The sequence below is a fragment of the Malania oleifera genome, chromosome 3 (assembly GCF_029873635.1).
Source record: "Malania oleifera isolate guangnan ecotype guangnan chromosome 3, ASM2987363v1, whole genome shotgun sequence".
Classification (NCBI taxonomy): Eukaryota; Viridiplantae; Streptophyta; class Magnoliopsida; order Santalales; family Ximeniaceae; genus Malania; species Malania oleifera.
This window is the reverse complement of record NC_080419.1, coordinates 120,835,045-120,852,122: the sequence shown is the minus strand read 5'-3', so window position 1 is coordinate 120,852,122 and position 17,078 is coordinate 120,835,045. Positions and strand designations below refer to the sequence as shown.

The window sequence follows — 17,078 nt, the reverse complement described above, 5'->3', positions numbered from 1 at the left end:
AGATGAAAGAACTTTGTATTGAGCCATAGAGCTCTGGATTTCTGCCTCCAAGATATCTCTTCTTGATTAATAACCTCGTTCAATTCCTTCTTAAGCATAGCTCTTTTTGCTATCTATTCATCATTAAGACCCTAGATTAATTCTTGCTCATCAATCTCTTTGATGCCATTAAGTATAACGATCTTCTTCTCTTGGACATTCCCAAAGGTGTTTCTGTTCCATTTCTTTAACTTTTCTTTTATTCCTTTCAACTTTCAGACAAGCACAAAATTAGCCTTCTCGGTGGCTAGAATAGAAGATCACCAAGTTTTCACTAACTCCTCGGAAACATCATGTTTTAGCCACATATTCTCGAAGTAAAATGGGGTTGGCCCCCATTTAACTCCTCCTGTGTCAAATGAGACGGGAAATGATTTGAGATGGGCCTAGGAAGTAGACTCTGAATCATGTGAGGAAAATGATGTTCCAATTCAACCAAAATTGGGAACCTATCGATCCTTGGAAAGGAAAGCAACTCTTGGAGTTGGACCAAGTGAAGTTGCCACCAATGAGAGCGAGATCAATAAGGGCATTCACATTGATAAAGTCAAGGAATTATCTTATGCAACTGGTCTCAAGGCTACCCCCACCTTCTTTCATGCGGATAAGGAATTTCTCCTTATTTTTTAATAGTTCTGTTTTTTGTTTTTGTTTTTTTTTTTTAAATGTCAGCACCAATCAAAGATTCAAAGTGAAATTGTAGCCTATAAAACTTTTGTTGTAACAAGTGGAAAGATAAATAGGGAATATAAGTGCTTTCCAACAAAAGAATGCATGCTTTCTCTTTCTCATGCACGTATTGAATATTGCTCTTTCCAGATGCTTGTAGTGCCACTTTCAATATGTGTCAATTGTTGTTATCTTGCTAGTGTTTTCAAGTGACATGAAAGATTTAGCACAGTATAATAGCAGATGTTGAATGGCTAGAGTGTAGGAGTGATTGTCACTTGTTTTCTAATGACAAGAAGTGTGGGTTATGGCAAGTGATGCAAGTCCCTAGTGCAGATATGTAGGAAGGGCTTTGTATGTGCATGTGTTTGCCAAATTAATATATAAACACATTTGATTTGATTGTGGTGATTGCCAGTCATTTTTTCATGAGTGTCAGAACCCAGTTGGTGCAGCCATATTCACGTAGAGATATTGACAGCCAAGCTCCCATTATTTCCTCTCTCAATCTTTTTGCTACTTTGAAACCATTTATGTTTATTCTAAACCTAATTTAAATTATCTCCATGGCTTGAATTGGGGACTTTTCGTTGTTTCTGAGGGGTTTATTTCTGTAGCTAGGTGAGATGTTCAATGCATATGGGAGGACATAATCTGCAGAAGTAACAAATTGCTGATGTATTCAAAACGATCGGGTAAAGGGGATGGGCCTGTTTCAGGGCCAGTACGAACAAGTGACAGGCTCCGGAGAAGGCCTAATGTCTATGGTCGCCCTTACATGTATTTTCCACCAACAATTATTCGCACCAAAAAGAGCAAGACAAAGACAAGGACAGCAGCTTCTCAGATTGCCAAGATGTTGCGCCCAGGGAATCGGCCAGTGCGGACCCCAAACTCTAATGTATGTGTTCTTCGTTGTCTATTTCTCTGTATATGTGTTCTGATGACCTTGAGCCATTCAAGTTGATAACTCTTTCATTCATATGATAAATTTCTGTGTTTTTTTTTTCTTCTTTTTAATTTTTTGATAGTTAACATTGTGGGAATTGTAATATTAATTTTCTTTTTTTAACATCTTGATAACAATTAACTTCATATTATCTGATAAGGAATTTGTGTTTTGCTCTTAATAAGCACTGGGGGTTTTGATGCCAGTCAAAACAAATAGTAAGCCACAAAACAAAGTGCATGCAATTAGCGTTTTTGAGTCATGGTTCTGTGGTATAATGGTAGATTTATTTGGTCGAGTTACCTGTACAAGAGCCTTTGGTTTTATTGGAGTTCCATACTATTGGAAGATGGTCTTATGTCTGCACAATTTCAGATCTCATGCCTAAAGGGATAGTCTATCATATCTAGCTATTGATTATGGTCTTAATTTTCTTTGTTGGGAGAGGGTTGACTCTGTCCTCTTTCTTTGGAGGTTTTTTTGTTGATTGATTTTGGAGGTTTTAGGAGGCAAAATAATGTGAGGATATTGTGACTGCATTTTTTGCTGTTATATGGGTTCTTTGGTCAGAGAAAAATGCCTAGATATTTTGAGATCTTATTTCATCCAATTGATTTGACATGGGACATGACTTTTTTTGTTTGGTTTTTCTGCTTCCGTGGGGATTTTCTATAGAGGTGTTTTGGTTGTATGGTTTTAGTTTTTTGGATATCCAGCATGATTGTTATTAGCTGAATTTTGTTTTTTCTTATTGTATTAGTTTCCTTTTGTTTTATTCTTTTCCTTTAATTTTTTTTTTTTTAGGATTTCTCACCCTCCTTGTTCATTCTTCTATCTTAATAAATTTTTTTTTCTATATCAAACAAAGAAAGAATGGATAAATTTCGAGTCTTTCCTGTTGCGCAGAGACCATAATTTTTCTCCCTAGCTGTCATTCTAAACTGTTTAAGTGTTGCTTTTGAGCATGCAAGTAATTTTTGTGTGTGTGTGTCTGTGCATTGATAAGAATATGCCAGATGTTATTGCCACCTGAAATGTGAGAATTCAGTAAACAATACAACACAACACATTTAATGAAATTGTTGAATGAGGGGCTCTGCTTCATGGTTCCTACTTTTTATATATTTGCAATTGTTTCGCAGTTTCCACGAACTTTTGTCTGCAGTTGCACAAACTGTTTGAGCAATTAATTTTTCTTTAATTGGCATAACCTGGATGCTCAAATTGAGTTAGTTCATGTTCATGCTTGAGAAATAATGTATTGAAATTTTTATATATTCTTCAAATTCTTGAAACTTTTTGTTTTTTTCCCTATAGGATTGGCATTGCTGGCTTAGTTGTAAAGTCCTACTCTGATATAGTTTGGAGAATGATACAGGAAAATATTATAGCCTGTGAGACTATCACAGTTTTTGAAAGAGGACAGTTTTTTCAAGTACATTGTTCAAATTATAATGGTTTTGTGAAAGCATACTACCATGATTACTGTAAACTTTTGGATTTTGTCGTGAAAAAATATCTTTTAGCAATTGAGGGCACCAACATCTTGGTGGCTGGTTCTCTTTTTTTACTTTGCCACTTCTATTAATGTTGCTGATGTGAGTTTCTTTTGGCTTTGATTGATACTTATTAGGGATTCTATGCTGATTTCTTCAAACTCTAGTGATTCGTTACCCTAGCAAGCTTATCCACAAGACTGTAAAGATAGAGAATAGTTTTGAAGTTATCGAAGTGGGCATGTCATCTGTAGTTTCTTATTGTTTAATCTCTTATAATTCACATTCTTGTCTTTGGCATTTGAGGACAAGGTCTGAAACATCCAGTTGATTCTTTGTATTTTGAGCTCTGTTATGGTGACAAAATTTTCTAAAGATCATGGTCAAGCATGTTGACTTTTGTAGCAATAAATTATTTGGCTGCCATATTGCTTTGTTCCGCATACATTGGCTTCTCATGCTTTTGCATCTCCCATTATATGGTCCAATTGTAAATAATTATATGTAGACTGTTACTGTGAGCACTTGGAAGTTGTAGAGACAGGAATCTTCTCCTGGGTGCAACACACAACGTTAAAAATAATTCCCTACTCACTTCTATTAATAATAAGAATTATCTAATACAAAGGACAATGCAGTAGTACATTTCCATATCACGCATTGCATGCCTGTTGATTGAATTTTTACAAACAAATGGTTTGCAGACGAGCTACTTAGCTTTTTCTCATGTGATATTCCTTGTTTATTAGAAATATATGCAAATTTAAAAAATTTTCAAATTTTCTGATGGGAACCAGCGGTATATGATATTTGATTGGGTCAGGAAGATACAGTGAGAAATTTTTGAGAGCTTAGCAAATGTTTAGGCATTGAGAAAAAAACTTATATTTCTTTGTTTGTTGGGGCAGTGGGTGGATCACCTTTATTGTCTGTCTTTGCTGGTGTCCATTCTGCCTTCTAAGCGGAACATGAGTAAAGATCACTTTATCAGATATTGTTCCAGATTACATTCAGTCTTATTAAGCGTGATAGATAGATGATCAGGCATGAATCTGAATAGGGATCGTGCTAATTAGTCTCCTTAAAAGCAGTTTCTCCTCACCTTGAAAAACTGTTCAATCAAGCCCCTCTCTTGTTGCAAGGAACATTGGTAGATTTTGGCCCCCTACATCTGGTAGCACACCTCTGTTTGGTTCCCTTGATCTCGAGGTTTTATTGTTGTAGGTTTTTACATTCCACCTTCGAATCTTGCTTGATTAACTTCTATTTGGGCTATGAGACAATAATGCATGAAAAAATAAGTGCTGAACTGAGAATGTTAAAATGAATGAGTGGGACAACTTTAAAGGATAAAGAATTAGCACATTTGCAGAATAGTGCTTGTGGAAGGTGACAGAGGAGTATTTTAGAGCCCATTTATGTTCGTTTTTTCGAACTTTTTGTCTGCTAAAAGTTTGATGCTTGCATTTGAGAACTGAGCAGCTTCAGATGATCTGAGAAAATCCAAACTCCAAATTAAAGTGCAAAAATGAATCTTCTGAGAAATCCAAATGCAGAAAACATTGATTTTTTTTTCCTTTGCCTTTAGTGGAACTTTCAGTTTTCAAAATTGCTTTTTAACAAATCTCAGAACAGCTCTCATTTTTGTCAAATGTAGTAGCTATATAGTGTATCATTGTATAATGGTCCAAATAAAAAAAAAAAACCAGCTATACCCAGCCTTTTCTTCCGACTGCCGGACGGATGTGTTGCCCTCTCTCTCTCTCAAAATAAATTAAATAAAAAATTCAGCTCTCTTTAATTATACTATCATGCGCTCATAAGAGTGCAAATTTGATTACCAGGACATTACTTAAAACAGGTGATACCCTAATGTCATAGTGAACATAATAGAGAAAAGAAGAAGTTTGATCATTCACTCACGGTAATATATTAATAGCCCAGTTAAAATATAATAGGAAGATTATATAAAAAAGAAATTCAAATCCCATGTAGCTGTGGGAAAGGGTAATTGAATGAAGAATAGGAATAGAAAACAAGTGTCTTGGAGAATCAATTTGGTTTTATGCCTGGGAGATCGACAACAAAAGCTATCTTTTAAGAAGGTCAATAGAAAAGTTTAGGGAAAAAAGAGGGACTTACATATGGTTTTTATTGCCTTAGAGAAAACTTCTGATAGAGTACCTAGAGAAGTGTTTTCGTGGGTCATAGAAAAGAAGGGAGTATGCAGTAGGTATACTAATGTTATTAAGGATTTGTATGATAGACTAATGACTAGCATTTGGATTACATGCAGAGAGTCTAGATAATTTCCAACCACAATGGGGGTACACCAAGGTTCCACTTTGAGCCCTTATCTTTTAAGCTTAAGTGATTGATGCCATTAAGGTTCCACTTTGAGCCCTTATCTTTTTTGCTTAAGTGATTGATGCCATTAAGGTTCCACTATAAGATCCCATGGTGTATGTTGTTTGCAGATGATATTGTTCTGATTGATGAAAGTGAGGTGGGGTAATATCCAAGCTAGAACTTTGGAGCTTAACCTTGAGTGTAGAGGTTTTAGGATGAGTAGAAACAAGACTGGATATGCAAAATGTAATTTCATCTAGAAGAATATTGAAGGTAACATTAAACTTGATAATCAAGAAATCAATGGCACTAGTAGATTTCGATATCTGGGATCTATTATGCAAGTGGAAGGAGAAATTGAGGAGGATGTAGTTCATAGAGTTAAAGCAGGTTGGGTAAAATGGAGGAGTGCATCGGGCATGTTATGTGTTTGTAGGACATTATTAAAATTAAAAGGAAAGTTCTATGAGACAGCTATAAGACTAGCCGTGTTATATGGATCAAAATGTTGGCAACTAAGAAACAACTTATTCAGAAAGTAGAATAGAAGTTCTCGGAATGCAAATGCTAAGTTGGATGAGTGGTAGAACATTAAAGGATAAAGCCTTAGTGAGACTCGAGTCTTGTTGTTGTTGTAGTACTTGTATATGCCCTTTGTTGTTATTCTATTGCAAGGAAAGCTGCTTTTTAGTTTGATTTGCAAAATACTCTTTTCCCAGTTCATCCCTTACTGGAATTCACGTTACTGGATGCTCTTTGTGGTTAAAACACTAGAGTTCCAAATGGGACCTATGATTGTTTGAGCACTTGCAACATACACTAAATTGTGAACTGGTGAAAAAGAGTGTTTTGATTGGTGTTGAAGCAATAGCAAAAGGGTGGGATGGACCTACAGAAAACTTGGATTGAGGGAGTAAACAAGGATTTGAGATTTGATAGCCATCAAAACTGTCAAAAGTTGTTGCATTGGATCAAGCAGAAAGCTGGAAAACAATTCACATAATTGACCTCACTTGGGCTTTTTCGTTGGTGTGATAATCCAACTGATTCTAAAATGGAAGAATTCAACCACCAACTTGCCATTCAAAAAGAAAAAAATTAAAAAAATTTAAACAAAACCCCATGTTGCTTTGCCCTTTTTTTCATTTTTTATAAAAAAATTATATATTGTTTCTTCTTAAGAAAGTACAGTGTCAAAGATGTGCAAGACGCTTCATATACTGTTGCCAGCACTTCTAAACCTAAAAACACTAATTGTTCGGAAGTGCATGAATTAACATATCAGTCTTCTTACATTTGTCTATTTTTTCTCTCATTACCTCTTTTGGAGTATTGGAAGTCCTGAACCTGAGACCTAACTAAAAACCCATGCCACCCTACCACCAGACCAAGCCCTTGGCGACCTTCTTTCAGTTTCTCTTGGCTAAGTTTACTAGTTCATTCATAATTCTTCCCACAGTCTAGATGTGCTGGACATTTTTTGAAGTCAGCTTGTGAACATTTTTATTGACAAGTGCTAAAGTAAAGCCTGATATACATTGTTGGCCCACAACCTAATGGCTTAAGCTTTTAGGTAAAGTGGTAATCTAACATGGTATTAGAGCTAGCTACTAGGAGGTCTTGGGTTCTAGTCTTGTTGCCCTCATTTATTGTTTGGTGTTTAAAAATTATTGCATTCCCTGTAATGGGTGTTATTTATCAATTATTTATCTCTCCACATGCTGTTGAGCTACATGTGCAGGGCTGTGTTAAAGCCTGATATACATTGTGGGCCCACAATCTAATAGCTTAAGCTTTTAGGTAAAGTGGTAATCTGACAACAAGATTGAATAAGCCTATCTCTCTTTGTTTAAATGTTGTGTGAAAAGTTAGTAGAGAATATTGATTACTTGTTCTTCCATTGTTAGCTGATGTCAGATTTCTTCTTTGGTTTTGGCATGAATAAGGCAGTCCATCTGTGAGCTGTTTCGATATTTTTTCCTTTTTGTTCTTATATATTCTAGTGAGGATTTCTTATGCTGCTTTTTGTACTTCGTTTTCTCCTCAATAAAATCTCTTCTTTTTCTACCCAAAAACATGCAGTCCATGTGAGATTCATTTACTTTCTTTGCATGACCCTTAAGGTAACTTCTTTTCACATTAGATAATTATTCTTAGTTCTCTGAGTTCTCTCTGATCATGAGCTTTTCTCTGTTTTTTGCCTTTTGCTTTTTCTAATTCTCTGTTTCCCTAGGGTATATGTGTCCAAAACATGATTTGTCCAATTGCATCCTAGAAGATGAGATTAGGGGTCAGAACTTATTTGTATAGTCTTGCATAGGGCATATTTCTGGACCTTATGTAAGTATTATATGGAGGTTTTGCAATTTGCTGTATCTTTTGTTGACAACACAACCATGCATTATCTGTCCTGGAATATTCTATTTGTCTGTTTGGTTGTGGAATATACTGCTCTGATAATAGAAGCACCTGGGTACCTATGAGAGACTATAGCTTTTCCACACATTTGTATTTTTTTATTTTTTATTTTTATTATTAATCTACATGTTTTTCACTACAGTTAGACATTGGTAAAGCTTAGGCTTTAGGTACAGGAGTGTGTCCTTGCATGGGCCTCGTCTACATTTTTTTTTTTCCTTTTAAGAAAAATATTTTTCTCCATTTTGAACTGTTATCATGTTCCAAATCTAAGCGACAGACTTGGGTACTTGATGTTGTATTACAGCTTTGGAGTGGAGCGATTTTGGGTATTTTTTTTATGTGCTTAAAAAAATATTTGTCCAACCTTCTGCTTTTCTTCTTTTAATGTCTCTCCATTTCTTTGCTTACTATTTGTTGGCATCTCTGATGTGCTGTCTTGGTGTACATACTATATAATATTAATATAATTATCTGCTGTGGGGTTCGTGATATTGCATGCAAGCATGTGTGCATATGCACGTACACATAAAATAATTATGATTAAACTGAAGCACTGGCCACTTCTTGCAGCTATTTCATGCACTTAAATTCTAATAATTTCTGTTCTTACTTTTGTTTGCAGTCAATTGCAACCAATCTTCGGCGTTCTACCAGAAAGAAAAGGCTTTCTGTGACACTGGAAGATTACACTGACAGCTCTGGAACAGAGGATGCTGACTTAATGGTGAGATTTTATACCCTCTCAAGCATGCAATATTGTGGAGGTCAGCTATTAGCTTTGCTTCTACAGTTAAGAAGCATTGTAATTCTTCATGAAAACTAACGTTCTTGGTGAATTTGTTTCCCAGTTACCCACGTATAAGCACTCTAGGAACCAGGTTGATAATAGTGCAAGTCAAGATGAATTATCACCTCCTAAGCGTAAAAGAATCCTTAAAACTAAGTTGTTGCCTCGCCGTGAAGGTTTGCGACCTCGCCGTTCAAAAGCAATTGCAAGAGAACCATTAAATCTTGACTCTGATGATGAACAAGGTACTTCTGAAGATAAGATGGGCCAAGATGAAGCAGAAAATGGGAATGAGGCTGAGGATAATGATGAGGATGATGGTGAAGGTGAGGATGATGGAGAGGGCGAGGGTGAGGGCGAGGGTGAAGATGAAGAAGATGAGGATGGAGATGATGAAGAAGGTGAAGAAGAACAGGAAGGTAGGAGGCGCTATGACCTTCGTAATCGTGCAGATGTACGCAGGCTGTCTCTTGATGAAGGTAAGCGAAAAGTAAGATCTCCTCGAAGAGTACTACAACAAGGAATGGGGACCAAGGTAAGCAGAGACGTGAGGAAAGGGGGATCTCGAGTTCATAGGCGTCATCGCCTAACAAGAGTGGAAGATTCAGATGACTCCCTTCTGGTGGATGAGCTGGACCAAGGGCCCGCTATTCCCTGGGGCCGAGGTGGGAACAGATCTGGGCCGCCCTGGCTTTTCGGTGGTCTAGATATGCATGGAACAGCAGCATGGGGATTGAATGTTGCAGCATCTGGTTGGGGCCATCAGAGTGATGCTTTTGCTGCATTGAATTCTGGAATCCAAACTGCTGGGCCAAGCTCTAAGGGAGGGGCTGATATTCAACCTTTACAGGTTGATGAGAGTGTAAGTTTTGAGGACATAGGAGGGCTTTCTGAATATATTGACGCTTTGAAAGAAATGGTTTTTTTTCCCTTACTCTACCCAGATTTTTTCGCTAGTTACCACATAACTCCTCCAAGGGGGGTCCTGTTATGTGGCCCCCCTGGCACTGGGAAAACACTGATTGCAAGAGCTTTAGCTTGTGCTGCTTCAAAGGCTGGACAGAAGGTCAGTTTTTACATGCGTAAAGGAGCTGATGTGCTCAGCAAATGGGTTGGTGAGGCTGAACGACAATTGAAACTACTTTTTGAAGAAGCCCAACGGAATCAGCCTTCCATTATCTTCTTTGATGAAATAGATGGACTGGCTCCTGTTAGGTCTAGCAAACAAGAGCAAATCCACAATTCTATTGTGTCAACTTTGCTTGCGTTGATGGATGGGCTTGATTCCCGTGGACAAGTTGTTTTAATTGGAGCAACAAATAGAATTGATGCCATTGATGGAGCCCTGCGACGTCCTGGCCGATTTGATCGTGAATTTAACTTTCCTTTGCCTGGTTATGAGGCACGTGCTGAAATATTAGACATTCACACTCGCAAATGGAAGCAGCCTCCTTCGAAGGATCTGAAGTTGGAGCTTGCAGCTAGTTGTGTCGGTTATTGTGGTGCTGATTTGAAGGCTCTATGCACTGAAGCTGCTATTCGTGCTTTTCGCGAAAAATATCCTCAAGTTTACACTAGTGATGACAAATTTCTTATAGATGTTGATTCAGTTAAAGTTGAGAAGTATCATTTTGTAGAAGCCATGTCGACAATTACCCCTGCTGCTCACAGAGGCTCCATTGTGCATTCTAGACCGTTATCGCTAGTTGTTGCACCTTGTCTGCAAAGACATCTCCATAAAGCTATGCATAGTATACTGGACATTTTCCCTGCTCTTTCAGTTTCATCAGAATTGACTAAGCTTTCCATGCTTTCCTATGGTTCAGCAATTCCACTCGTGTATAGGCCTCGGATTTTGCTGTGTGGTGGTGAAGGTGTTGGGCTGGTAATTATCTTGGAAACTTTGATATTTATTAACTAGTGGGAACTACTAACTAAATGTACTCACTGATTTAGTTCAACACTTCAACAGGATCATCTTGGTCCTGCCATATTACATGAGCTGGAGAAATTTCCTGTTCATTCTCTTGGGCTTCCATCTCTTCTTTCAGATCCTAGTGCAAAGACACCAGAGGAGGCTTTGGTGCATACATTTGGTGAAGCTAGGAGAACGACACCGTCAATTATCTATTTACCTCAGTTTCATATTTGGTGGGATAATGTGAGTTCCTATTTACATGCTCAAATCTTACTTGTTTTGTCTGGTTCCAATTGAGTACCTTAGAGATTCTACAAAACTTGTGCTTTTTTGCATCCTTTTTGATTTGATAGATTTGATGTTGCAGGCACATGATCAGCTTAGGGCTGTTTTGTTGACTCTGTTGGAAGAATTGCCATCTGACCTTCCCATACTATTACTTGGAACATCCTCTACTCCGCTTTCATTACTTGATGAGCAGGCTTCTTCAGTATTTCCTCACCGTAGTGTGTATGTTTTTTAAGTCAAAATGCCATCATTTTCTTTTTTTGAAAAATTTCTGCTGTGCCAATCTTGATCTTCATTCATTTTGGACCATGGGCAGTGGCAATTATTGTTGGTTAAAATTGTTACTGTCATTAACTAAATGTTAATCTTTTGCATCTCAACTCTGTATGGGTCTCTTCCCAATTGAGTGTGGGTGATTTGAGTATTTTGACTTGAGAATGATAAAACATCTAGAGTTTCAAAGCGTGGAAAGATACAGTATTGTTTCTTATGGCTACTCGTATTTTATAAATGAATGATTTGGTTTTCATTTTCTAGTTGATTTTAGCTCTCATGCCTAATATTTTGTTATCATACTCTTTCTTGACAGTTATCAAGTGGACAAACCTTCAGCTGAAGACCGGTTATTGTTTTCTGAGCATTTGATTGAAGCTGCCCTGTCGCTCCTTGGTGAGAGTGTGATTAAAAAGTCCAAGGAACCAGTATCCCATTTGGAACTTCCCAAAGCACCAAAAGTTGCAAGTGGCCCGAAGGCATCTGAATTAAAAGCCAAGGTAGAAGCTGAGCAGCATGCACTTCGCCGATTGCGAATGTGCTTTCGAGATGTTTGCAACCGGTGGGATAGTCTTTAACACTAGGTCTTTCCAGGAAGATTCATATTTTGATATTTTTTGACAGAATTCTTGCACTTCTAGCTGCTCCATTTTTTTTTTTTTTGCATTTTGCCTTGTTGTGCTGTGGCGAACATTGATCTGCAAACCATAGCTCTGCTTAGTCCTGAGATTGAAATGGTGGCAAGTTGGTCCATCCTGTGTGATGTATGACAGCCTATTGCTATTGTTGTTTCACATGACTCAAAAACTGAGGCACTTATTTAATAGTCTAGGAAATTAATGATAAATGTAAACTGCTTTAAGTTTTTGGCAGCTAGGTAAACTAGTTTTAATGCTACGTGAAATGACATTTTTTCCAAAAATCAAAGTAAAATTCTACCATTATGTGGTAATTAGTTCCTATTTCATACTTGAGAGGATGGATACCAAAATTTTTGGGGGGGTGGGGGCACTGGGGGGTAGTAGCCTTCAAGGTCGTGTTAGCTGAATTTAAAGCTACACGAAATTTAGGATAAGGCTTAACAAAATTTGCATCATGCATTTGGGCTTGAGAAAGAGAAATTGCATTCATAAAGCAACTGTTTGTTCCCTGAGATCAAGTTGTGTTTTGTGCAGAAATGAAGATGGCTTTTCATGTATACTGGTGTGTAATACATGTTTTCCATCAAATTTAGAAAGTAATAATACGATGTTTCACTGATTTTAGTTTGGACAATGATACTTTTATTCTTTAGCCTGAGTAAGACTCCAAAATTCAGTACTCTTTTCCTTGAAACAAATTGGCGATTACAACTGTCTTCATAAGCTTAGTCAATTCTCCATTACATCTTAAGGAGTTTATGTTACTGGTTAAGTTATTTATTTATTTATTTCTTTGGGTCAATTACTTTTGGCATTTTGCTACAGTTGGATAGTTTTACAGTGCTTCAACAGTTTGCGAGTCTGCTTAAATCAATCTTGGTGTTGAGCTTCGCTTATCAGGCACTAAACTTGGTCTAGAGCTTGGCTTGGTTGGGCCAGTTTGGTGAGTGGGTTGGATGAATTGACTTGTGAGCTAGACTCAATTGGTTTACTAGCAGCATGCTCATTTATTGGTGCCGAATCTATTTCCTTTACAGGTGTAGAACAACTGGTCCAAAAGATAAATTAAGCTGGGTTTGTAGTGTTTCCAGCTTTACTTGTAAGCGATTGAGTGTATAGGATCTTTTTCAAGCTTTTCTGATTGGTATCAATGACCAAACCCTAATTAGTCTCTGGAGAGCTTTGGGTAAGCCATTTTGTGAATATTTCAGTTTGTTTAACAGCTGAACTCATGCAAAGTTTGAATATTGAAAAAGCCAAGTTTGATTTACACCATGTTCAGCTGTCATCCATTTCTTCTTGATGGTTTCATTTGGGAGCTTAAGGTCCTTTTTATGGTTCAAACTGTTGCATGGTTAATGATTATCAAATGGATGAACACTAATGATTGTTCGTAGGTGAGGAGACTGAATATGGTTTTATCTCCCTAATATTTGCGTGGCACAGGCAAAATAGTAAGGCTAATATTCGTCACTTTTTGCACTTCTGTGTCACTTGGAGTTTATGGAACTCATTTTGATATCATTGAGCAGTCTTGGGTTTGCCTTGGCATAGTTGATGACTTATTTCTTATTAAATTTTGAGCTATTGTTGTTGGTAAAGATGCGAAGGGCCTGTTTAGTTGTGGAAAACATTTTCTATTTTCTATTTTTCATTTTTTAGTTTTTAAAAATTGACTTTTTTTTTTCAAGATTCATATTTAATAGGTTGAAAAAAATAAAGAGTTTGTTTAAATGTGCAAAATAATTTTTCATTTTTTATTCCTAGATTTCAAAATAATTACAAAAAAGGCAGCTTGTTTTTCAATTTTCCAAAAATTATATTAGGTAGTATTTGAAATATGGATTTTGAGGCTTGAATTTGGATTTGTGTGGATTTGGAAGAAACTCAATACATAATCTACACAAATCAAAGTCCAAGATCCAAATTCCATGTTCCCATACACAAAGTAAGAGTTAGAAATCTAATAATATAATAAAAAGATATTCTATAACTTTTCTATATAAATTTGGAAAATTGGAAAGTGGGGTTTTTTGTAATTATTTAAAAAATAGAATGGAAAATAAAACTATTCCACAAGCAAATAGTGTCAAAACATTTTATTATTATTCATTTATTTCATACAACTGTTGTAAAAATAAAAATTTAGATAACTATTTTGTAAATTTTTAAATAACTAAAATGGAAATGAAAACTGTTTTTACTGCTAAACAGAGGCCCTAATCTTCTCCAGGGAAGTTTTACGTTGGTGAGTTGGGGCATTTGGATGGAAGGAAATACCATAATTTTCAGAAATTCACACTTATCTATTCAATCATAATTGGAGAGAGTTGTGTTTTAGGCTTTGCTTAGTCTTCTGCTTCCAGAGCTTTTAGAGGGTTGCCAAGTTTTATAACTGATCCAATAAATTGGAATATTTTCTTGGTTAATATTTTTCTTTCTTGGTTGTTTCTTAGTTTCATGTCCTTTGTAAGTGGACTTATTGTCCTCCATTCTTTTGTATGCTTTCTCCTTTCCCCAATAAATTTGGTGCGTACTGTGTTTGAAACTGTGAATAGATAATGTAAGTAATTGCTATTGCAATATTTTCGTTAGAGAGAATCTAGAAGACTATGTGGTGTGATTCCAGAGAGAGATGGAGTTGTTTGTGCCCCTAAATGATGATTCATGGGATTTGTAGGAAAAGATGTCAAAAGGGAACCATGAATTTGGATTTGTATTACATGAATTGTGGCTTCTCATTTCATTGCTCTTTTGTAAGTTGCATTTCTTTAAATTTCTTTTTAGAGAGAAGATATTGATTTTTTGTTAACATCAAACTTAATGAAAGTTTTATTAGGTTCCTGGTGCCTAAACAGAATTAGAAGTTTTGCGGCTTGGCATATTTACCTTCAATCAGAGAATAGGGTGTTTTCATTACGAGGTCAAAAATCTCATTAGCCCTTTCACCTTATATGTATTTGTTCTGTTATTGTCATGCAGGATTTTGTATGATAAACGGTTCAGTGTATTCCATTTCCCTGTTATGGATGAGGATGCACCAAACTATCGCTCAATCATCCAGAATCCCATGGACGTGGCTACCCTGTTGCAGCGTGTAGACAGTGGACATTATATTACGAGCACAGCATTCCTGCAAGATGTTGATCTCATTGTGAATAATGCAAAGGTGTGTTACTCTTTAACAGATGCAACGCAAGTTAATGAGCTTTAACTTTATTTTCTATTTGTTTATTTCATTTTATAGACTCCTATAGAAACAATATGGAAGCATTTCTTGGATAAAGTGTTGATATTCAGAATCTTAGTAATTTTCTTGTAATAGAAACCTTACAGAGCAAAATAAGCCATAAATGAAACTGGTGGATACATGCTCTGAGCATGTTTGAAATCAGAAGACAGCTGCTGCACTTGCTATAATTTATTGCAAGAATAATGTCTTTAATTCGTGTGAACATTAATTTTAAAAAAAGAAAAAAACTGATCAGGTTATTGTGTGCTTTCAAAATGAAAGGCCATGCCTGTAAAGCCTGTTTATCTGTTAAATAATATAAAAATAAGTACAGCTGTAATGTTTTGGGGTGGCAGTGCAATGCACATGCAAAACCATTGCAAAATTTCAAAATTTGTCAACTATTTTGCTTTGTGCTGTGCTCTGCTTGGGTTTAAGTGACTTTATTGTGCCCGTGCCTTTTCTTTTCTATTTTTATCATAGGTGCGATTGTTTCTTAGCACTTGCAAAGAGCCGGGGTTCTATGATTTTCTATATGACACTACAGAAGTTTTTTGTTTTTTTGTTGGATGGTTCCTTTTATTTTACTGTTGTGTCTGTATCATAGTGTGCAACAGCTATTTAATGTGATGAATTGTTTCAATTTTCATCTGATGCCTAAAAAGATCTTCGTTTGAGGAGACAAATTATCTTTCTAATCCTGTCATTTTTTCAGAAAATTTTGGAAGTTTTGAATCAACTCCTCCCTAATAGTAGTTCGAAAAATGGAGAAGACCTGGCTTGAAAAAGTAAATTTCTTTTGGCAGTGGCATTTTGGGAGGTCCATAAATTTTTTGTTTGAAAAGGCTGATAATGTGAATTTAGTGCCACGTGAGAGTTAGTTTCAAGTTTATGTGAATGAAGGTGCCCCATGGATCTTCTGATGACAGTGCTTTTTTTTTTTTTTTGCATTATATTCACTTTTAGTTACCTTGACTCATATAATTTTTAGTTACCTTGACCCATAGAATTGAGTTAATTATCTGAATTTTGCTGATCAGATTTGCCCTTTGAACATGTCTATTAGTTGTTCCAAGATTCATATTATTGTGTCAAAGAATTATTTAAAGTTTTAAACAACTAGTGCAAAACTTGGCCATTTTGTTTGATTGTCTTATAATTTTATGATGCATTGTTGTGGTGTGTTTGGTTGTTTTTGTTTCAGGCTTATAATGGAGATGATTATAATGGTGCTAGGATTGTTAGTAGATCTTGTGAGCTTCGAGATGCAGTATGTATTTTTTTTTTTTACTTTATTTTCTTTTTTATATAAATATTTTTTCCATTTTGAGGCCATGCAGGGGGTGGGTGGGAGGTTGAGCTGTTTATGGTGCAGTTTATTTTTGAAAAATATCTCTGTAATTTTTTTTGGGGTGTGGTTGGGTGGGGTGGGAAATATTTCTTTTAGGTGCATGGAATGCTGTCACAAATGGACCCTGCACTGGTCACATTCTGTGATAAGATTGCTGCCGAAGGAGGTCCAATGCCAGTGCCAGATGATTTAAGGAACGCCTCTATCCCATCAGCTCCAGTTGTTCAGTTGGCAACTGTTACAAGGGCAAGTGCGCGACTTCGTAATGTCCAGCCGGAGGTTAATCTGGACCAAAGCTATGAAGCTTTGAAACGACAAAAGAAGAATTTTGATGCTGCACATGCAGGTATAATTCCTTTTGGACCAGCGGATTCTTCTCTTTTAATTGTCAAATGAAAATCTAAAGTCTTTAATATGATAATAATTTAGTGTCCAGAAGGCAGCTGCTGTTTTCTTCTTTTGGCATTCCTGCAGTCATGGTGGTTGTTTACCATGTCTAGATCATGGAATCTTAGGGGCTGTTTTTGCTATAACATGAAGAGACATGTTATGGTAATTGGTAATGCATTTTTTAATATTGCTAGTTTTCTGTTTCTATTGTCATTTTTCACAAAAACTGAACCAGCTTTAATGATTTTTAGTTGTTGTGGCAATGCGTTGCTTAA

General features: G+C 36.3%; 1 protein-coding gene across 3 annotated transcripts in view; it reads left to right on the top strand.

Moving 5' to 3' along the window:
* The window catches only part of LOC131151733 (ATPase family AAA domain-containing protein At1g05910), a 39,683-nt gene that overhangs the window by 8,279 nt on the left and 14,326 nt on the right, over positions 1-17,078 (top strand). For 2 of the 3 annotated variants that reach the window (XM_058103128.1, XM_058103130.1), the window contains exons 2-10: positions 1,326-1,609; positions 8,546-8,647; positions 8,772-10,595; positions 10,683-10,871; positions 10,996-11,138; positions 11,506-11,751; positions 14,813-14,999; positions 16,267-16,332; positions 16,510-16,759. In XM_058103128.1, coding sequence (XP_057959111.1) covers positions 1,385-1,609; positions 8,546-8,647; positions 8,772-10,595; positions 10,683-10,871; positions 10,996-11,138; positions 11,506-11,751; positions 14,813-14,999; positions 16,267-16,332; positions 16,510-16,759 — 3,232 coding nt within the window. In that variant the 5' untranslated portion in view covers positions 1,326-1,384. The remainder of the gene's footprint in view (positions 1-1,325; positions 1,610-8,545; positions 8,648-8,771; positions 10,596-10,682; positions 10,872-10,995; positions 11,139-11,505; positions 11,752-14,812; positions 15,000-16,266; positions 16,333-16,509; positions 16,760-17,078) is intronic. The other variant, XM_058103129.1, reaches the window with a different exon arrangement.